Below are 23,276 nucleotides of genomic sequence, written 5' to 3'. Positions count from 1 at the left end.
TGAATCCCTCTCATGCTGTTTACAAGGCTATGATTCAGGTCCTAAATCTTTGTTTCTGACGTCCCTTGTATAACTTTCTCAGTGACGATACACAAAACCCATGCTGAACTGGGTTCACATTTCCAGAATGTCCATGGGTGCTGGGGGCCCCCATAACAAACCAGTGGACTCCATAAATGTTCATATTAACCTTGGCATTCCCATAAACACGTCCAATATAAACCTTGCTTGCAGCAGTCACTTTCACATTGCAGGCACTGGCACTCTGATACCCTGGTGTCACATGTTCCACAGCCCTTAACCTTAAGTCCAACGCTTACATGAACCCCAACCCTAACCTAACCCTTAACTCCAAAAAGACACACTGTTCCTGGGACTTTTTTCTGTCTGGGAGCTGCTTCAGCTAGATAGTATTGACTATTTCTAGAACACAGCCCAGAGTCAGTTGAAGTGTCATTCTAACCCAGCCTTCCACAGCTGACTTGCTTGGCTTTGTACATTGTGAGGTCACACAAAACTACCTTCCTGTCAAATAAACTGTAGGCATAACACTGCTGTGCAATGATTATGTTTTTTATTAACATAGAATTAACATGTTATGTACAAATATCATACAGGATTAGAAAATAGAATAATAATATACAGCCCATGGTACAAGTAAAGAGTTTCATTCTAAAATGCTATATATCCATTTTCAGAAATGTTGATAAATTAGCTTTTCTTGATTAAAGAACTTCTGAAAGAGATTGGTGAGTTTTTTCACTATCTAATCATGGTATGGGGTTTTTCAATGACAGACATGTATTTGTTTAAAATCTATCACTTGATGGTTTCATTTCAGAGAGACAAATAATCATGTTTTTTTTAGCAAAATTCTCTCTCTCTCTCTCCTTCTATATATATATATATATATATATATCTGCCTACACAAATGTAAGAAATTTACAAATTATAGATGTGTGACATAAATATTTAAAAAATGTTTTAGAAAATAAGTCAATACAGTAATATAAGATCTGTATGTAAAACATTTACATTTGGCAGATGCTCTTATCCAGAGCGACTTACAGTAAGTGCATTCATCTTAAAATGACTAGTGTCACGTTCCTGACCTGTTTTCTGTTGTTTTTGTATGTGTTAGTCGGTCAGGGCGTGAGTGTGGGTGGGCATTTCTATGTTATGTGTTTCTATGTTGGTAAATGGGTGACCTGATATGGTTCTCAATTAGAGGCAGGTGGTTTTCATCTCCTCTGATTGAGAACCATATTAAGGTAGGTGGTTTCACATTGTTTGTTGTGGGTGGTTGTCTTCCGTGTCTGTGTCTGTTTGCACCACACGTGTCTGTGTCTGTTTGCACCACACGGGACTGTTTCGTTTTGTTCGTTCGGTTTTTGTGTAGTCTATTTTCCTGTTCGTGCGTTCTTCGTGTTATGTAAGTTCGTTTGTTCAGGTCTGTTGACTCCGTTTATTATTTTGTAAATTCTCAAGTGTTTTTCGTATTTGTCTTTATTCTTTAATAAATATCATGTCAAATTACTACGCTGCAAATTGGTCCTCCGATCCTTCTCGCCTCTCCTCGTCTGAGGAGGAGGACGAAGTAGAAGAGCGTTACAGCTAGGTGAGACAACCACATATCACAGTCAAATATACAGGATACCAATATTCCATTCCAACTAAACAATGAATATATAGCATTTAGAAAAAACACATTTTCTTACACATCTAAAATCTATGAATAAAAAATCTAAGAATAGTAATATTTTACACACACATGAATATACACATAAGCAATCATTTCTGATGAAAAAACACAAATGTTAAAAGTTGGTAGATATAGCGTTTTGGAAATAAGCTCTTCAAATGCACTTTGAATTTCCTCCCTCTTCCTCATTGGTCACTTGTCTGCCTTGACGAATGCGGCAAAGACGCTGTCCTCTTTCTCCAGCAGTGCCTGGGGTCTGTCGTATTCTAGAATGATCCCTCTCTTCATCACTATCACCAGGTCTGCATTCAGGATGGTGTGGACACGATGCTAAGTACAGAAAGAAAAGAGAGAAAGAAAGAAACATTAGGTTAGAGAGAAATAAACATTTTTAACAACTTCAGTCTTTTGACATTCGGGGTTACATAGATTACAAATATACTGTAAATGCTATGCACACGATGACCACCATAGACCTACTAAAGATATATTTCAGTGATCTTTCAGGGATTTACCCTTATGAAATTTAACCTTAATTTAACTGGGCAAGTAAATTAAGAACAAATTCTTATTTACAATGACGGCCTACACCGGCCAAACCCGGACGACACTGGGCCAATTGTGTGCCGCCCTATGGGACTCCCAATCACGGTCTGTTGTGATACAGCCTGGAATTGAACCAGGGTGTCTATAGTGACACCCTGCAGTGCCTTAGACCGCTGCGCCACTCGTGAGCCCCAATGAGTAAGCCATCTCCTAGGGTCCTCTCTCCATCTCACTTCCCCATGGGAAACCACCATGGCAGCCTGGTAGTCACTTTTGACTCTTGTTATTCTAATTTCCAAGTGCATAAAAAGCATGTTTACTCCCACAGAATGTAGTCCAATAGAAAATCACAAACCAGCAGGACGGTGGCCCTCCAGGACTAGAGTTGGGCCCTCCTGCGCTACCAGTTCAGATTCAGTTCTATTTCTATGATTCAACCTTGCCACCATTTGCATTAAGGTCATAGCAGAAGAGCTACTGACACTCAATATATCATAAGTCTCCAGTGGTCACCTGACGTCAGTACATGTCAGGATGTATCTGCTTTCATATCGGTGAGACAGAACTGGGGACCTTACAACAGAGATACTTACTGCTATGGTAACCACTGTTCTGTCAGCGAAGGCAGTCATCACCACCTTTTGCAGGATGCTCTCCTGTAGGCACAATACAGTCACAAGACAAAGGCAGAAAATGAGGATGAGCCTGTAGTAACATGTTTTTATACAGTGGCTTGCGAAAGTATTCGTCCCCCTTGGCATTTTTCCTATTTTGTTGCCTTACAACCTGAAATTAAAATAGATTTTTGGGGGGTTTGTATCATTTGATTTACACAACATGCCTACCACTTTGAAGATTGTGAAACAAACAAGAAATAAGACAAAAAAACTGAAAACTTGAGCGTGCATAACTATTCACCCCTCAAAGTCAATGCTTTGTAGACCCACCTTTTGCAGCAATTACAGCTGTAAGTCTCTTGGGATATGTCTCCATAAGCTTGGCACATCTAGCCACTGGAATTTTTGCCCATTCCTCAAGTCAAACCTGCTCCAGCTCGTTCAAGTTGAATGGGTTCCGCTAGTGTACAGCAATCTTTAAATCATACCACAGATTCTCAATTGGATTGAGGTCTGGGCTTTGACTAGGCCATTCCAAGACATTTAAATGTTTCCCCTTAAACCACTTGAGTGTTTCTTTAGCAGTACGCTTAGAGTCATTGTCCTGCTGGAAGGTGAACCTCCGTCCCAGTCTCAAATCTCTGGAAGACTGAAACAGGTTTCCCACAAGAATTTCCCTGTATTTAGCGCCATCCATCATTCTTTCAATTCTGACCATTTTCCCAGTCCCTGCCGATGAAAAACATTGTGGGGATGGTTTCTCGGGGTGATGAGAGGTGTTGGGTTTGTGCCAGACATAATGTTTTCCTTGATGGCCAAAAAGCACAATTTTAGTCTCATCTGACCAGAGTACCTTCTTCCATATGTTTGGGGAGTCTCCCACGTGCCTTTTGGCGAACACCAAACGTGTTTGCTTATTTCTTTTCTTCAAGCAATGGCTTTTTTCTGGCCACTCTTCCATAAAGATACTCCAATCTCCGCTGTGGAGCTTTGCAGCTCCTTCAGGGTTATCTTTGGTCTCTTTGTTGCCTCTCTGATTAATGCCCTCCTTGCCTGGTCTGTGAGTTTTGGTGGGTGGCCATCTCTTGGCAGGTTTGTTTTTGTGTCATATTCTTTCAATAAAAATAAAAAATGGATTTAATGGTGCTCCGTGGGATGTTCAAAGTTTCTGATATATTTTCATAACCCAACCCTGATCTGTACTTCTCCACAACTTTGTCCCTGACCTGCTTGGAGAGCTCATTGGTCTTCATGGTGCCGGTTACTTGGTGGTGCCCCTTGCTTAGCGGTGTTGCAGACTCTGGGGCCTTTCAGAACAGGTGTATGTATACTGAGATCATGTGACAGATCATGTGATACTTAGATTGCACACAGGTGGACTTTATTTAACTAAATTATGTGACTTCTGAAGGTCATTGGTTGTACCAGATCTTATTTAGGGGCTTCATAGCAAAGGGGGTGAATACATATGCACGCACGTTTTTAATTTTTTGAAAAAGTTATTTTTTTCATTTCACTTCATTATTTGGACTATTTTATGTATGTCCATTACTTGCAATCCAAATAAAAATCTATTTAAATGACAGGTTGTAATGCAACAAAATAGGAAAAATGGAAAGGGGGATGAATACTTTTGCAAGGCACTGTATCCTTGATTCTTATGCACAGAGTACACTGTACTTTAAAAAAGTAAAATAGTCAAATAGTTTGTGCCTTCACTATGGGGGGAATCTGGACCCATGTGTAAATGAAACGAAATTCACTTTTTATGCACTTTTCTCTCTAAATGTATTCTGACCTTGAACTTTAGCATTTGAATAGCATGCTATTTACCCGCTATTCGTTTGGGGTGGAGATCAAAGAAATAAAGGTGTGGCGGAGGTGTGTCTACAGACAAGCCGTATTATGATTTTGACTTAATTCCTTCATAATTCACCTTTACGCACGATGAAACAATGAATAAGGTGGAGCGACCTGTCGGTTCCAAGTGGAACAACATCTACTTTCCTTGTTCCGATATGAATAACACCGTTCTCCATGCACTGTAATTTACAACTTCATAAGAGCTATTGATAAGAGCTAGGTAAATGAGTACGCCGTTTGGATAAGGGGATTGGAAATATAAATGACAATTGTTTTTGATCTACATTATTTTACCTTATAATCGCTGGAGACAAATGTGAAACCAGTCATATGGCAGCAAACTGAAGCATATCAACATATCCCCTTTTCCACAGTGAAGTTTATGAAACGCTGGCCTTATAACTTGCAGAGATTAAATGTGGAGACCCAAGCTATTGGCTTCTGTATAGACAGTATAGTGCTAAACCTACCGAGTTGATTTACGATTCATAGAATGTTTTAATTATATGCCAAGACTTTTCACAAAATATATTTTTGTTGTTGCAATTTGTATCTTGTTAAATATTAGCAACTATCGGTAGTCACCCTCAGTTATACCCACAAACATTTATAACTGTCACGTTAGCTTTAGTTTTGCTGTACCCCAGGAAGAGCAGTTTCTGCCTTGGCAGCAGCTAATGGGGATCCATAATAAATACAAATACAATACAAATGTTGGAAGTCTGAATCGTCCCCATTTGATTGAAACAAGTTTTATATTGCCATTGGTGTGTTTTAAATGCAATAATACCAAAGAATCACAAGATAATTGGAGTATTCAAAGATCGAAGCTCACTATCAATGTAAGGATTCTCTAGTTACCAGAATTTCCCCACACCTCAACCTTTATGTCAACCCAAAGCATCCCTTCTCCTGACTCTAATTCTGTCCAATCACTCTGCAGCCCTGTAGTAATCTGTTTAACATGTGCTCCGTTTCCTCAGAGTTACTCCTGTGTTACTGTGAGGCAGTGCAGTCCCTTGTTGTGACAAGTCCTTTAAGTGTGACTGTGTGTGAATGTGCATGTGAACGTGTGTGTGTGTGTGTGTGTGTGTCTATTTGTGCACGTGCATGTGTGTGTGCAGCCAGCGTGCAGCGGTGAAATTAACCTATTTAGCAAGCACCCATTCATTCACTCCCGCTCCCACTGTTGCCCTAGGCCTCTCTTCTCCTCCTTCCCCCTTTCAATATACCTCTATTTTCCCCATCCATGTATAGAATAAATACTTTATCCTCTTTTAAATCCTACACCTCCCCCTCTCCTCCTTTTAACCATCATCCTACACCTCCCCCTGTCCTCCTTTTAACCATCATCCTACACCTCCCCCTCTCCTCCTTTTAACCATCATCCTACACCTCCCCCTCTCCTCCTTTTAACCATCATCCTACACCTCCCCCTCTCCTTCTTTTAACCATCATCCTACACCTCCCCCTCTTCTTCTTTTAACCATCATCCTACACCTCCCCCTCTCCTCCTTTTAACCATCATCCTACACCTTCTCCACTCTCCACACACACACACACTTCTGCCTCACCGTGGCCATGTCTATAGAGGCTGTGGCTTCATCCATGATGAGGATGCTAGACTTCCTGACGAAGGCTCTGGCCAGACAGAAGAGCTGTCTCTGGCCCTGGCTGAAGTTCTCCCCTCCCTCCGTCACCATGGCGTCTGAAACACAACAAATATCATCACCTTCAACCCATTGTTTTACAATACCGGACTGGCGCTACTGTATTACACCTTACCTATCAGTAGCCTGAGATATCTATTACAATGACGTTACATCACATAAATGTTGTTAAACGTGTGCTTGACCCCATGAAAATGGATTTGTCAACTCAGTCAAGTGAATTGACCTCCTTTTAACTGGCTGATCATTGATCAACATCTAATCCAACATTTAGCTGGAATAAATACCAGCAGAAACTGTAGGCCTGAGTAATACATCTCTCTGTCACTGTCCCGTGAGTAATACATCTCTCTGTCACTGTCCCGTGTGTAACACATCTCTCTGTCACTGTCCCGTGTGTAATACATCTCTCTGTCACTGTCCCGTGTGTAACACATCTCTCTGTCACTGTCCCGTGTGTAACACATCTCTCTGTCACTGTCCCGTGTGTAACACATCTCTCTGTCACTGTCCCGTGTGTAATACATCTCTCTATCACTGTCCCGTGTGTAACACATCTCTCTGTCACTGTCCCGTGTGTAACACATCTCTCTGTCACTGTCCCGTGTGTAATACATCTCTCTGTCACTGTCCCGTGTGTAATACATCTCTCTGTCACTGTCCCGTGTGTAACACATCTCTCTATCACTGTCCCGTGTGTAACACATCTCTCTATCACTGTCCCGTGTGTAATACATCTCTCTGTCACTGTCCCGTGTGTAATACATCTCTCTGTCACTGTCCCGTGTGTAACACATCTCTCTGTCACTGTCCCGTGTGTAACACATCTCTCTGTCACTGTCCCGTGTGTAATACATCTCTCTGTCACTGTCCCGTGTGTAACACATCTCTCTATCACTGTCCCGTGTGTAACACATCTCTCTATCACTGTCCCGTGTGTAATACATCTCTCTGTCACTGTCCCGTGTGTAATACATCTCTCTGTCACTGTCCCGTGTGTATAGCCACCACTCAATCGCACACACACACACTTTTTCTCAGTCATAACTGGAGTACATCATGTGAGAATTTCCTGCAGCCATTATTCCGCTAGAACAGAGAGAGAGAGAGAGTCTAAAGGTTAGAGATAGCTGCACTAACTAACATCATACAGCCACGATACAGTCTACTCTCAAGACTAGAGCTAACTGTCCTAACACACAGTCTACTCTCAAGACTAGAGCTAACTGTCCTAACACACAGTCTACTCTCAAGGCTAGAGCTAACTGTCCTAACACACAGTCTACTCTCAAGGCTAGAGCTAACTGTCCTAACACACAGTCTACTCTCAAGGCTAGAGCTAACTGTCCTAACACACAGTCTACTCTCAAGACTAGAGCTAACTGTCCTAACACACAGTCTACTCTCAAGGCTAGAGCTAACTGTCCTAACACACAGTCTACTCTAGAAGCTAGAGCTAACTGTCCTAACACAGAGTCTACTCTAGAGGCTAGAGCTAACTGTCCTAACACACAGTCTACTCTAGAAGCTAGAGCTAACTGTCCTAACACAGAGTCTACTCTCAAGACTAGAGCTAACTGTCCTAACACACAGTCTACTCTAGAGGCTAGAGCTAACTGTCCTAACACAGAGTCTACTCTAAAGACTAGAGCTAACTGTCCTAACACAGAGTCTACTCTAAAGACTAGAGCTAACTGTCCTAACACACAGTCTACTCCAGAAGCTAGAGCTAATTGTCCTAACACACAGTCTACTCTCAAGGCTAGAGCTAACTGTCCTAACACACAGTCTACTCTAAAGTCTAGAGATAGTAGACTGTGATGTCAGGACAGCTATAAAGCCTAGAGCTAAATGCCAAATGTTCCAACTGATCAGGCAATGTATGAGAGGATGAGAGATTGGTCAGGGCACCACTGCTCTCAAACCCACTCCATCTCTCAGTAAGGCTCATCTGGGGTCAACTCAGAGCGGGTGCTGCACAGATCTACTGCATTCCAAACAATATAAATTGTTCTTCCAGTGATGGACATGATGAGACCGACACATCCAAATATCATTAAGCACCAGCTTTCAGCTCATATCTCTGAACAAGTGTAGTGGAAGAATGAGAGAAAGTGATACTCGCGACTTGGTGGCGCTGAGGAATCAATACATCCTTTAGATGGATGGCTGTATATTTGCATCTCAATTTTCCAGGAATAGACGTTCCCATGAAGTCCTAGGGTCACTGACGCCAGGGGAGGTGTGAAGACTGATGGAAACTTGTATTGACTAAATGAATGTTACTGTAAATTAAATTGTCTAGTTTGGATTGTTTGAAGAGTTCATAAAGAGCTACAAATTGTGATCTGTTTTATAGTTTCAAGTTTCAAGTATTTTAATGTCACATGCACAAGTACAGTGAAATGCCTTTCTTGCCAGCTCTAACCACAACAATTTACTTTATCGTGTTGTTCTTATATCTTGTGTGTTTTTGTTCTACCTTGTTATTTTTAGCATTACATTGTTTTTAATTACTGCATTGTTGGGATTAGAGCTTGTAAGAAAGGCATTTCATTGAACTTGTACAGTTGAAGTCGGAAGTTTACATACACCTTAGCCAAATGCATTTCAACTCAGTTTTTCACAATTCCTGACATTTAATCCCAGTAAAGATTCCCTGCCTTAGGTCAGTTAGGATCACCACTTTATTTTAAGAATGTGAAATGTCAGAATAATAGTAGAGAGAATGATTTATTTCAGCTTTTATTTCTTTCATCACATTCCCAGTGGGTCAGACGTTTACATACACTCAAATAGTATTTGGTAGCATTGCCTTTAAATTGTTTAACTTGGGTCAAACATTTCAGGTAGCCTTCCACAAGCTTCCCACAATAAGTTGGGTGAATTTTGGCCCATTCCTCCTGACAGAGCTGGTGTAACTGAGTCAGGTTTGAAGGCCTCCTTGCTCGCACACGCTTTTTCAGTTATGCCCACAAATGTTCTATAGGATTGAGGTCAGTGCTTTGTGATGGCCACTCCAATACCTTGACTTTGTTGTCCTTTAGCCATTTTACCACAACTTTGGATATATGCTTTGGTTCATTGTCCATTTGGAAGACCCATTTGTGACCAAGTTTTAACGCCCTGACTGATGTCTTGAGATGTTGCTTCAATATAGCCACATAATTTCCTCCCTCATGATGCCATCTATTTTGTGAAGTGCACCAGTCCCTCCTGCAGCAAAGAACCCCCACAACATGATCCTGCCACACCCGTGCTTCACAGTTGGGATGGTGTTCTTTGGCTTGCAAGCCTCCCCCTTTTTCCTCCAAACATAACGATGGACATTATGGCCAAACAGTTCTATTTTTGTTTCATCAGACCAGAGAACATTTCTCCAAAAAGTACGATCTTTGTCCCCATGTGCAGTTTCAAACCGTAGTCTGGCTTTTTTATGGCGGTTTTGGAGCAGTGGCTTCTTCCTTGCTGAGCAGCCTTTCAGGTTTTGTCGATATAGGATTTGTTTTACTATGGATATTTATACTTTTGTACCTGATTCCTCCAGTATCTTCACAAGGTCCTTTGCTGTTGTTCTGGGATTGATTTGCACTTTTCACACCAAAGTATGTTCATCTCTAGGAGACAGAACGCGTCTCCTTCCTGAGCGGTATGATGGCTGCGTGGTCCCATGGTGTTTATACTTGGGTACTATTGTTTGTACAGATGAACGTGGTACCTTCAGGCATTTGGAAATTGCTCCCAAGGATGAACCAGACTAGTGGAGGTTTTGGCTGATTTCTTTTCTGAGGTCTTGGCTGATTTCTTTCGATTTTCCCATGATGTCAAGCAACGAGGCACTGAGTGTGAAGGTAGGCCTTGAAATACATCCACAGGTACACCTCCAATTGACTCAAATGATGTTAATTAGCCTATCAGAAGCTTCTAAAGCCATGACATCCTTTTCTGGAATTTTCCAAGCTGTTTAAAGACAGTCAACTTAGTGTATGTAAACTTCTGACCCACTGGAATTGTGATACAGTGAATTATAAGTGAAATAATCTGTCTGTAAACAATTGTTGGAAAAATTACTTGTGTCATGCACAAAGTAGATGTCCTAACCGACTTGCCAAAACTATAGTTTGTTAACAAGCCATTTGTGGAGGGGTTGAAAAACGAGTTTAAATGACTCCAACATAAGTGGATGTAAACTTCTGACTTCAACTGTACATGTGACATTAAAACTTAGAACAATGCAGTAATCAATAACAATGTAGTACTAAAAATAACAAGGTAGAACAAAAACACACAAGATATAAAAATAAGAAAAACACGATAAATAAGAAAGCTATATATAGGGTCAGTTCAAGTACCATATTTACAATGTGGAGTGATAGAGGTAGATATGTATAATGTTAAGGTGACTAGGTATCAGGATATATAATAAACAGAGTAGCAGCAGTGTATATGATGATTGTATATGAGTGGGTGTGTGTCGAGTCAGTATAAATGTGGAGCCCCCCACCCCCTTGGGAACAGGGATGATGGTGATTCACCTTAAAGCATGTAAAGGATTACAGACTGGTGTCACATCTGCTCCTGCTACACCCTCTGGTGTTCATCTGGTGTCTTCTTGACCTGCAGTTACTCCCCCTGTACACTCTCTCTCTCTCCCTCTCTGTGTGATTGAAGACAGGTGTGCTGGAGTCAGAGCAGATCCCTACCAGCTGCAACTCGTTCCATAATCAAGACCTCTACAAATACTCAGTCCTGCCACTTCCACTCTGCCAGATCGTAATCTCTGCTCAGTCAGTTTATGATTCTAGCCATTTATGATTATTCAAGATCCTGTTACACTGCTGTGCCTGTTTCCCTGCCTGACACCGTTTATCCTCTCATTGCAGTTACCGCTCTGTCTTTGCGACCTCATTCTCCACATCTGGTTTTTCTGCAACTCATCTGAGCTTCCCCGGATCGGCACTCCATATCTCTCTGTTTAACAATACATATTTTGGTTCATTCATCCCTGTTTCCTCATCTGTTTGCTCTTGTGTTCCCCTGTGTCGCTCCGCCTAACAACTGGGCCAAGAAGAGATTGAAAATGACTGAATATACTTGCCAGCTGTTCTGAGCATGCTCTGAGAAAGGCCCTGGAATACCGTTGAGTCCCGCGGCCATGCAGGTATTGACCTGATTAAAGACTTTACTCACGTCACCTCGGATCTCAGACCCGGCACGATGTTGGTCAAAGCATGCATAAAATGCATTGTGTTCGTCTGGTAGAGAGGAATCGTTATTGGCAGAGTCCTGAAACATATTCTAATCAGCGCTGGTAAAGCAGTCCTCTAGGATAATCTCTGATTCTGGAGACCATTTCTCAATGGAGCAAGTCAAGGGTAATTCCTGTTTGAGCTTCTGCTTGTAAACAGGAAGCAGGGGTACGGCGTCATGCTCTGATTTGCTGAATGGCAGACGAGGGAGGGCCTTGTATGCTTGCTTGTGGGTAGAATAACAGTGGTCTAGGACTTTATCGCCGTTAGTGGCGAGGGAGACGTGTTGATGGATATTGAGCATCGCGTGTCATTAATGACATGGAATTAAAATTGCCGGCAACCAGAACCAGCTTTTGGATGTACGTTTTCCTGCTTGTTTATGGCCTCGTACAGTTCGTTAAGTACCAGCTTGTTATTTTTCTTGTCCTGAGGTGGAATTTATACAACAGTCATGAAAACTCCCTCGGGAGGTAGAAGGGTCGGCATTTGACCATCAGGTATTCCAAGACAGGTTAACAATGGGTCGACACTTGCACTGCTCGAATCAGTACACCTGTTGTTGATGAAGAGGCAAACCTCTCCCCCCCTCGATTTCCCTGAAATCCATTGATTTGAATAGCCATGGGGTGTATATACTTTAAGTCGATATCAGGGCAGATAAGTTGAAGCTGGAATTGAGGTAACTGCCAATCTGATGTTCAAAAGTACTTGTCGATTGTAATAAATGATAGAGGATACATCTCGGGAAAATAAAGTACAAAATAATCACAAAATACCAAAGTTAGGTTGGAGCTTTCAAAACGACAACCAGCCAGTACGGCGCCATCTTATTGTACTGTAAGTGCTATGGACTTATTGTTACAGGGTTATTCTGTCTGCCGGACGGCGGTCAGTTCAAAGAGGAGCGACACATGGGTGCACGCCTATCATTTAGATAAGAATTGTGATGATTAGATCCAACAATGTGTTCTTGTCTTTTGTGTTTTCACGAGCAAAGTACTAAGAAATGTTCATTCAGGCTGGGCGTGAGTTCCTGTTTGAATTTGGTCAATTTTTTTTCTCTTCGATTATTCTGAATTGAAGACACGTAACCACGTTAAGTCTTATTTAGTTGATAGTATTTTACTCTGGGTATTCTGTAAATCAAATCAAATCAAATTTTATTAGTCACATACACATGGTTAGCAGATGTTAATGCGAGTGTAGCGAAATGCTTGTGCTTCTAGTTCCGACAATGCAGTAATAACCAACAAGTAATCTAACCTAACAATTCCACAACTACTACCTTATACACACAAGTGTAAAGGGATAAAGAATATGTACATAAAGATATATGAATGAGTGATGGTACAGAACGGCATAGGCAAGATGCAGTAGATGGTATAGAGTACAGTATATACATATGAGATGAGTAATGTAGGGTATATAAACATAAAGTGGCATAGTTTAAAGTGGCTAGTGATACATGTATTACATAAAGATGGCAAGATGCAGTAGATGATATAGAGTACAGTATATACATATACATATGAGATGAGTAATGTAGGGTATGTAAACATTATATTAAGTGGCATTGTTTAAAGTGGCTAGTGATACATTTTTACATAATGTATTTCATGTACACTAATTGTTTGAGTTAATTATTTCATGACTAATAAATCCTATTAGTTGAATTGAGTAAATGCATTCCTTGTTTTACAGAGTCATTATTTGATTGACTATACGTTCAAAATTTGGTAGGTCTATTGGTAGTTATTTTCACGACACATAGTACATGCCTGCGTTCCTTCTTGACATCCCTGGTCTACTTGACTCAACTCCCTGCTAGAACACTGGTTGCCAGGATTAGCTATTTGCATCTAGCCTCTGAATAATTGTATAACGGTGCAAGATAGACACATGTTGATTCTAGTGATAGACACATGTTGATTCTAGTGATAGACACATGTTGATTCTAGTGATAGATAGCAAGACACATGTTGATACTGAGAGGTGATGTAAGGCTCGCTATCTTGACTAGATTCCTCCAGAGATGCACAGGGCCTGTTGCATTCATTCACATATTGAAGTCCGATTGAATGTAGTTTATTATATTCTACATAATGGTGACCCTTCATCCTCAGTCAATGTAGAATTGATTGATGCTTATTTATAAAATCCTCTTAGGCCTCACTCCGCCCTATCTGAGATATCTACTGCAGCCCTCATCCTCCACATACAACACCCGTTCTGACAGTCACATACTGTTAAAGGTCCCCAAAGCGCACACATCCCTGGGTCGCTCGTCTTATCAGTTCGCTGCAGCTAGTGACTGGAACGAGCTGCAACAAACACTCTGGACAGTTTTATCTCGATCTCTTCATTCAAAGACTCAATCATGGACACTCTTACTGAGAGTTGTGGCTGCTTTAAGTGATGTATTGTCTCTACCATCTTGCCCTTTGTGCTGATGTCTGTGCCCAATAATGTTGGTACCCTGTTTTGTGCTGCTACCATGTTGTGCTGCTGCCATGCTATGTTGTTGACTTAGGTCTCTCTTTATGTAGTGTTGTCTCTCTTGTTGTGATGTGTTGTCCTATATTTTTATTTAATTTATTTTTAATCCCAGCCCCCGTCCCCGCAGGAGGCCTTTTGCCTTTTGGTAGGCCGTCATTGTAAATAAAAATGTGTTCTTAACTGAATAAATAAAAATAATTCCACCAACCTAAACAAGCTAGAACTTCAGAGCATGAATGCGCGCGCACACACACACACACACACACACACACACACACACACACACACACACACACACACACACACACACACACACACACACACACACACACACACACACACACACACACACACACACACACACACACACACACACACACACACACACACACTCCTTACCCAGTCCTCCTGGTAAAGTCTTGACTACAGGTTTGAGCTGAGCGATCTCCAGAGCCTCCCACAGCATATCGTCTGTAGCCTTCATTTCTGGGTCCAGGTTAAACCTGATAAACACACACACACACACACACACACACACACACACACACACACACACACCTTACAACAGGGTCATCGGACTGGACCAGTAGAACAATCTAATACAATCCAGTTTATACAACAGGTTGTTCTAATCCCGAATGTTGATTGGTTAAAACCGCATAGTACTGTTTAATAACATATAGCAGTAGGTTTTGAGACAGGCTAACCTACTACTTGAAATCCCACTCATGTACCGTGTGAAAGGAGTATGCATTATTTACTGTACTCGCCAGGACGTTTTCTATTGTTTCATCCAATTCATAGTATTCTTTCTTATATTACTTTTCTATTTCTGTTTTCTGTTTCTGTTGGGCTTGTTCTGGGTGCATCTACAACATGAAAATGCTTTGGAGCGGTCCAAAAATAAATTACTCGTGTTGAGTTTTTCCAGAGATGCGTCTGGTTATCAGACACCTCCCAAGATGACACTCTCTGATGTTTCAACAGTCGGCCAACTGACCCAGTTACAAGTAGCTTCTGTCTCTCTTTTCCCCTCACAAAACAAGTCACACTAGGCAGTGTGGCGTGGCTGCTGCTGGGAGCGCAACACTGCATCACTCTCAATACCTCAATACTTTTGGCTTAACTTCCTGTATGCTGTCTCAATGTTCTTCACTCTTGGTACTACAGGCTTTTGTGCCAGCCCAGCCCTAGAACACCTGAATCAGCTAATACAGGTTTTGCTGATGAGTTGATTGATGGAATCATGTGTAATGGTGCTAGCCATGCTGAAGACACTGTTGCTCCTCCAGAACCAGGAGTGAAAAACACTGATCTAGATGAAACCGTAGTGTGGGGGTTCTCTTACCGGATGGTTCCGCTGAATAAGATGGGGTCCTGGAGGATGATGGAGAATCTAGACCTCAGAGTCTGCAGAGGCAGCTTGGCGATGTCAATGTCATCTATGATGATACGCCCTGTTTGGAGAGAAGACCAGCTATGTTAAAATGACCCTGTCAATAAACCTACGTCCAATAAAAACTTTAGTTGTAGTATCGTCATAGTAACAGTTGGCAGTGTTTACCCTCGAACATGTCGACCATGCGGAAGAAGGCCAAGGAGAAAGAAGACTTCCCACTTCCTGTCCTACCACAGATCCCCACCTGGAAGCCACAGGAAGACAAGTTTGTTTGATGGCACATCATCTTCATCATCATCGTCATCATACTCACCGTCGTCATCATCATCATCATCATCATCATCATCATCACTATCACAAAACTGTTCTACGCTGTCTTTCATTGGCTACAGTTAATTCCCTTTATTTATTTATTTTCTCCCACTCCCCCATTCATTCTGTGTGACTGTATTACCTTCTGTCCAGGGCTGATGTGTGCGTTGACTTGTTTGAGGACAGGTTTCAGGGTGGTGTCATAACGCACACTCAGGTTCTGGATCTGAATCTCTCCTTGCCGTGGCCAGCCATCCGGCACCTGAGATGCAGCTAGAGGGAGGGAATGAGAGGGAGAAACAAGTGAGAAGGACATGGAGGGCCGGAGAGACAGGTGAGACGGGCAGGGAGAGACAGGTGAGACGGACAGGGAGAGACGGAGAGACAGGTGAGACAGACAGAGAGAGGGAGAGACAGGTAAGAGGGACAGAGAGAGGGAGAGACAGGTGAGACGGACAGAGAGAGGGAGAGACAGGTGAGACGGACAGAGAGAGGGAGAGACAGGTGAGACGGACATGGAGAGACAGGTGAGACGGACAGGGAGAGACAGGTGAGACGGACAGAGAGAGGGAGAGACAGGTGAGATGGACAGAGAGAGGGAGAGACAGGTGAGACGGACAGGGAGAGACAGGTGAGACGGACAGAGAGAGGGAGAGACAGGTGAGACGGACAGTGAGAGGGAGAGACAGGTGAGATGGACAGAGAGAGGGAGAGACCGGTGAGAGGGAGAGACCGGAGAGAGGGACAGTGAGAGGGAGAGACAGGTGAGACGGACAGAGAGAGGGAGAGACAGGTGAGATGGACAGAGAGAGGGAGAGACAGGTGAGATGGACAGAGAGAGGGAGAGACAGGTGAGAGGGACAGAGAGAGGGAGAGACGGGTGAGAGGGGGAAAAATCGGAATAGAGAGAACTGCACTGTGGCGACAAGTAATACTGGAATGTCCCATGTTCCACTGTCCTTCATAAGTTTCAAGCCAGTTTGGGAATAAGCCTTAAAGATGGAATCCGCAGTAGGGGGAAACAGTGCCGCTGGTCACCATTATTGTTTTTGTAGCAGAGCTGAGGGGCGTTGTGCAGCATGTTAAAAACATTGCAGTACATATTCTGCTCTTCTATCAAGCGTGCGATGATGTCAGAGGGGGAAAAACGGTGTTTGTTGTTTGCAGTTTTTTGTTGGCATAATATCGCAAACGGATGTGGCTTTTTCACCACTAAGGATTCCAGCTTTAACTTCATTACTTAGGACTTGAACCATCCTAGTTTGCCCGAGACATAGGCAGTCGTTAAATTGAGCCAGAACTACCCGGTTTGGGCTGGAGCTAGGGTTAGGGTGGGGTTGTGGCTAGGGTTAGGGTTGTATTTTTGGTTAAGGTTAAGGTTGTGTTAAGTTGTGCTAAGAGGTAGTACTGTACTAGGGTAGACTTAGATCTGGCGCTAGGAGGTGGTACTGTACTAGGGTTAGAGTTAGGTCTGGAGCTAAGAGGTGGTACTGTACTAAGGTTAGAGTTAGGTCTAGTGCTAGGAGGTAGTACTGTACTAGGGTTAGAGTTAGGTCTGGAGCTAAGAGGTGGTACTGTACTAGGGTTAGAGTTAGGTCTGGCGCTAGGAGGTGGTACTGTACTAGGGTTAGAGTTAGGTCTGGAGCTAAGAGGTGGTACTGTACTAAGGTTAGAGTTAGGTCTGGTGCTAGGAGGTAGTACTGTACTAGGGTTAGAGTTAGGTCTGGAGCTAAGAGGTGGTACTGTACTAGGGTTAGAGTTAGGTCTGGCGCTAGGAGGTGGTACTGTACTAGGGTTAGAGTTAGGTCTGGAGCTAAGAGGTGGTACTGTACTAAGGTTAGAGTTAGGTCTGGTGCTAGGAGGTAGTACTGTACTAGGGTTAGAGTTAGGTCTGGAGCTAAGAGGTGGTACTGTACTAGGGTTAGAGTTAGGTCTGGCGCTAGGAGGTGGTACTGTACTAGGGTTAGAGTTAGGTCTGGAGCTAAGAGGTAGTACTGTACTAAAGTTAGAGTTAGGTCTGGCGCTAGGAGGTGGTACTGTACTAGGGTTAGAGTTAGGTCTGGCGCTAGGAGGTGGTACTGTACTAGGGTAGAGTTAGGTCTGGAGCTAAGAGGTGGTACTGTACTAGGGTTAGAGTTAGGTCTGGAGCTAAGAGGTGGTACTGTACTAGGGTTAGAGTTAGGTCTGGAGCTAAGAGGTGGTACTGTACTAGGGTTAGAGTTAGGTCTGGAGCTAAGAGGTAGTACTGTACTAGGGTTAGAGTTAGGTCTGGAGCTAAGAGGTGGTACTGTACTAGGGTTAGAGTTAGGTCTGGAGCTAAGAGGTAGTACTGTACTAGGGTTAGAGTTAGGTCTGGCGCTAGGAGGTGGTACTGTACTAGGGTTAGAGTTAGGTCTGGAGCTAAGAGGTGGTACTGTACTAGGGTTAGAGTTAGGTCTGGCGCTAGGAGGTGGTACTGTACTAGGGTTAGAGTTAGGTCTGGAGCTAAGAGGTGGTACTGTACTAGGGTTAGAGTTAGGTCTGGCGCTAAGAGGTGGTACTGTACTAGGGTTAGAGTTAGGTCTGGAGCTAAGAGGTAGTACTGTACTAGGGTTAGAGTTAGGTCTGGCGCTAAGAGGTAGTACTGTACTAGGGTTAGAGTTAGGTCTGGTGCTAGGAGGTGGTACTGTACTAGGGTTAGAGTTAGGTCTGGAGCTAAGAGGTGGTACTGTACTAGGGTTAGAGTTAGGTCTGGCGCTAAGAGGTGGTACTGTACTAGGGTTAGAGTTAGGTCTGGCGCTAGGAGTTGGTACTGTACTAGGGTAGAGTTAGGTCTGGAGCTAAGAGGTGGTACTGTACTAGGGTTAGAGTTAGGTCTGGAGCTAAGAGGTAGTACTGTACTAGGGTTAGAGTTAGGTCTGGAGCTAAGAGGTGGTACTGTACTAGGGTTAGAGTTAGGTCTGGAGCTAAGAGGTAGTACTGTACTAGGGTTAGAGTTAGGTCTGGCGCTAGGAGGTGGTACTGTACTAGGGTTAGAGTTAGGTCTGGAGCTAAGAGGTGGTACTGTACTAGGGTTAGAGTTAGGTCTGGCGCTAGGAGGTGGTACTGTACTAGGGTTAGAGTTAGGTCTGGAGCTAAGAGGTGGTACTGTACTAGGGTTAGAGTTAGGTCTGGCGCTAAGAGGTGGTACTGTACTAGGGTTAGAGTTAGGTCTGGAGCTAAGAGGTAGTACTGTACTAGGGTTAGAGTTAGGTCTGGCGCTAAGAGGTAGTACTGTACTAGGGTTAGAGTTAGGTCTGGTGCTAGGAGGTGGTACTGTACTAGGGTTAGAGTTAGGTCTGGAGCTAAGAGGTGGTACTGTACTAGGGTTAGAGTTAGGTCTGGCGCTAAGAGGTGGTACTGTACTAGGGTTAGAGTTAGGTCTGGCGCTAGGAGTTGGTACTGTACTAGGGTAGAGTTAGGTCTGGAGCTAAGAGGTGGTACTGTACTAGGGTTAGAGTTAGGTCTGGCGCTAAGAGGTAGTACTGTACTAGGGTTAGAGTTAGGTCTGGAGCTAAGAGGTAGTACTGTACTAGGGTTAGAGTTAGGTCTGGAGCTAAGAGGTAGTACTGTACTAGGGTTAGAGTTAGGTCTGGCGCTAGGAGGTGGTACTGTACTAGGGTAGAGTTAGGTCTGGAGCTAAGAGGTGGTACTGTACTAGGGTTAGAGTTAGGTCTGGAGCTAAGAGGTGGTACTGTACTAGGGTTAGAGTTAGGTCTGGCGCTAAGAGGTAGTACTGTACTAGGGTTAGAGTTAGGTCTGGAGCTAAGAGGTGGTACTGTACTAGGGTTAGAGTTAGGTCTGGAGCTAAGAGGTAGTACTGTACTAGGGTTAGAGTTAGGTCTGGAGCTAAGAGGTGGTACTGTACTAGGGTTAGAGTTAGGTCTGGAGCTAAGAGGTAGTACTGTACTAGGGTTAGAGTTAGGTCTGGAGCTAAGAGGTGGTACTGTACTAGGGTTAGAGTTAGGTCTGGAGCTAAGAGGTGGTACTGTACTAGGGTTAGAGTTAGGTCTGGAGCTAAGAGGTAGTACTGTACTAGGGTTAGAGTTAGGTCTGGAGCTAAGAGGTGGTACTGTACTAGGGTTAGAGTTAGGTCTGGAGCTAAGAGGTAGTACTGTACTAGGGTTAGAGTTAGGTCTGGAGCTAAGAGGTGGTACTGTACTAGGGTTAGAGTTAGGTCTGGAGCTAAGAGGTGGTACTGTACTAGGGTTAGAGTTAGGTCTGGAGCTAAGAGGTGGTACTGTACTAGGGTTAGAGTTAGGTCTGGAGCTAAGAGGTGGTACTGTACTAGGGTTAGAGTTAGGTCTGGAGCTAAGAGGTGGTACTGTACTAGGGTTAGAGTTAGGTCTGGAGCTAAGAGGTGGTACTGTACTAGGGTTAGAGTTAGGTCTGGAGCTAAGAGGTGGTACTGTACTAGGGTTAGAGTTAGGTCTGGAGCTAAGAGGTGGTACTGTACTAGGGTTAGAGTTAGGTCTGGAGCTAAGAGGTGGTACTGTACTAGGGTTAGAGTTAGGTCTGGAGCTAAGAGGTGGTACTGTACTAGGGTTAGAGTTAGGTCTGGAGCTAAGAGGTGGTACTGTACTAGGGTTAGAGTTAGGTCTGGAGCTAAGAGGTGGTACTGTACTAGGGTTAGAGTTAGGTCTGGAGCTAAGAGGTGGTACTGTACTAGGGTTAGAGTTAGGTCTGGAGCTAAGAGGTGGTACTGTACTAGGGTTAGAGTTAGGTCTGGAGCTAAGAGGTGGTACTGTACTAGGGTTAGAGTTAGGTCTGGAGCTAAGAGGTGGTACTGTACTAGGGTTAGAGTTAGGTCTGGAGCTAAGAGGTGGTACTGTACTAGGGTTAGAGTTAGGTCTGGAGCTAAGAGGTGGTACTGTACTAGGGTTAGAGTTAGGTCTGGCGCTAAGAGGTGGTACTGTACTAGGGTTAGAGTTAGGTCTGGAGCTAAGAGGTGGTACTGTACTAGGGTTAGAGTTAGGTCTGGAGCTAAGAGGTGGTACTGTACTAGGGTTAGAGTTAGGTCTGGAGCTAAGAGGTGGTACTGTACTAGGGTTAGAGTTAGGTCTGGAGCTAAGAGGTGGTACTGTACTAGGGTTAGAGTTAGGTCTGGAGCTAAGAGGTGGTACTGTACTAGGGTTAGAGTTAGGTCTGGCGCTAAGAGGTGGTACTGTACTAGGGTTAGAGTTAGGTCTGGAGCTAAGAGGTGGTACTGTACTAGGGTTAGAGTTAGGTCTGGAGCTAAGAGGTGGTACTGTACTAGGGTTAGAGTTAGGTCTGGAGCTAAGAGGTGGTACTGTACTAGGGTTAGAGTTAGGTCTGGAGCTAAGAGGTGGTACTGTACTAGGGTTAGAGTTAGGTCTGGAGCTAAGAGGTGGTACTGTACTAGGGTTAGAGTTAGGTCTGGCGCTAAGAGGTGGTACTGTACTAGGGTTAGAGTTAGGTCTGGAGCTAAGAGGTGGTACTGTACTAGGGTTAGAGTTAGGTCTGGAGCTAAGAGGTGGTACTGTACTAGGGTTAGAGTTAGGTCTGGAGCTAAGAGGTGGTACTGTACTAGGGTTAGAGTTAGGTCTGGAGCTAAGAGGTGGTACTGTACTAGGGTTAGAGTTAGGTCTGGAGCTAAGAGGTGGTACTGTACTAACCCATCAGTCCCTCGTAGTTCTCAGGCTCAGTCTTCAGCAGGCCGTTGATCCTCTTGACTGAACCCAGCTGAACCTCCATGTCTGCCAGGTTACGCACCATCCAGTTCAGGTAGTTAGATACCTGGGACACAGAGACACAGACAGATGAGACAACATCATTATAGACATGTATAGACAGACAGGTACTGTAACAGGAAGGAGGAGAGAGGTTTGACTGGTTTAGAGCCTCAACCTCTTGCCTGACAACTCATCCTGAATTCAGCTGCTCTATTGATTGTTCAGTAAATTCAGTCTGAAACTGACATCCTAGAAATCGTTTGTGCGGATTTCAAATTCATCATCGATTGGATCTTCTCTAACAAATCTAACCAATCAGAGTATCAAAGTTGATGACGTCATCATGTAGGCCGGCTTTGGCCTACAACCCATCGGTTTCTGGGACCAATCAGAACGGTCAGAATGTGTTCCATTCTGTAAGTCGTCGGGGAGATCAAATCCAGACTCATCATGGAGAAGAAACACAAGTGGGCGTGCCATGTGGGCGGAGCCATGTGGACAGGTAGTCACGCAACTCAGCCTCAGTCTTTCAGCGAGAAATGTGTGTCTACATTAGATCTTTGACCTTAGACACACACACACACACACACACCCCAGAGCGGTCCTCACCATGAGTGCGTAGGTGAGTCCTAGTCCCACCAGGCCAGTGGAGAGGTGGTTGTACAGAGAGTTGCTGATGGAGGCCACGGCTGCTATCAGAACAACACAGGCTCCTACATACTCCTGTAGAGGAACAGTATACATAGTCACCACACACAAACCTATACACGTTTGGAGAGAAAACAAACAGTTCAAACTATATAGTCCAATAGAAATACAACAAAATGCTCAGTATAAATCCATAGAATCCTGTCATATTCAAAATTCCCATAGAGGGAGCAGTCACCCAATAGAATGAGAGCAGACGTAATAACTTGATCAACATGAACCATGCCTTAGATATACCACACAGACAAGAGTTTAGTAGAGCAGAATGCATTATAGAGTAGACCTCATTACCATGCGGACCTCTAGCCAGCGATTGGCTGCTGTAAGGAAGAGAGAGGAGATGTTGTTGGCATCAGTATACTCCAATAACCTCTGTGTGAACCTGGACTCGTACCTGGAGGAGAGACAATCACAGAGTAATATGTGTAAGTGGAGAGACACACAACCGCCTCGCTGGTCCCGATCAAAATGGATGTTGTTTAGAAAATCTTTACCTGAATGCCCGGATGGTGGTGAGGCCCTCCACTGTCTCTGAGAAGTGGGACAGGAGAGGGAGCTGGGTACTATCCTCCAACTGCTGGAGGTCCCTGACCAGAGAGAGAGAGAGGGGGGGAGAATAGGTAGAGAGAGAGAGAAAGAGAGAGGGGGGGAGAGACGGGGAGAAAGGGAAAGAGAGAGTAGGGAGAGAGAGAGAGGTGGGGGGGGAGAGAGGGAGGGAGAAAATAGGTAGAGCGAGAGAGAAAGAGAGGGAGGGGGGGAGAATAGGTTGAGCGAGAGAGAGAGAAAGAGAGACGGGGGAAGAGACGGGGAGAAAGGGAAAGAGAGAGTAGCGAGAGCGAGAGAGAGAGATACAAGATATAGAAATGGACAGACAGAGAAAAAGGGGAGACATACTGTAACTAGCCCAGATGAGAACACTGCCCTTTGAATAAACTGATAAACTGAAGCAAAACAAGTGACAGAGATATATATTTTTAAATATCCCAAACCAAGCGCTCAC

At 43.7% G+C, this 23,276-nt stretch overlaps 1 protein-coding gene across 2 annotated transcripts in view; it reads right to left on the bottom strand.

The window, feature by feature from the left end:
- Nucleotides 1-488: 488 nt before the first annotated feature.
- The window catches only part of LOC139578184 (ATP-binding cassette sub-family C member 8-like), a 152,752-nt gene continuing 129,964 nt past the window's right edge, over nt 489-23,276 (bottom strand). For both annotated transcript variants that reach the window (XM_071405476.1, XM_071405477.1), the window contains exons 29-39: nt 22,771-22,863; nt 22,568-22,670; nt 22,178-22,291; nt 21,512-21,632; nt 16,000-16,130; nt 15,711-15,789; nt 15,495-15,603; nt 14,546-14,649; nt 6,303-6,436; nt 2,842-2,904; nt 489-2,032 (exon numbers count right to left, since the gene is read on the bottom strand). In XM_071405476.1, coding sequence (XP_071261577.1) covers nt 1,895-2,032; nt 2,842-2,904; nt 6,303-6,436; nt 14,546-14,649; nt 15,495-15,603; nt 15,711-15,789; nt 16,000-16,130; nt 21,512-21,632; nt 22,178-22,291; nt 22,568-22,670; nt 22,771-22,863 — 1,189 coding nt within the window. In that variant the 3' untranslated portion in view covers nt 489-1,894. The remainder of the gene's footprint in view (nt 2,033-2,841; nt 2,905-6,302; nt 6,437-14,545; nt 14,650-15,494; nt 15,604-15,710; nt 15,790-15,999; nt 16,131-21,511; nt 21,633-22,177; nt 22,292-22,567; nt 22,671-22,770; nt 22,864-23,276) is intronic.

This window comes from Salvelinus alpinus, chromosome 6 (assembly GCF_045679555.1).
Source record: "Salvelinus alpinus chromosome 6, SLU_Salpinus.1, whole genome shotgun sequence".
NCBI lineage: Eukaryota > Metazoa > Chordata > Actinopteri > Salmoniformes > Salmonidae > Salvelinus > Salvelinus alpinus.
The sequence above is the reverse complement of the archived record's forward strand: the minus strand, read 5'-3'. Positions and strand labels throughout refer to the sequence as shown.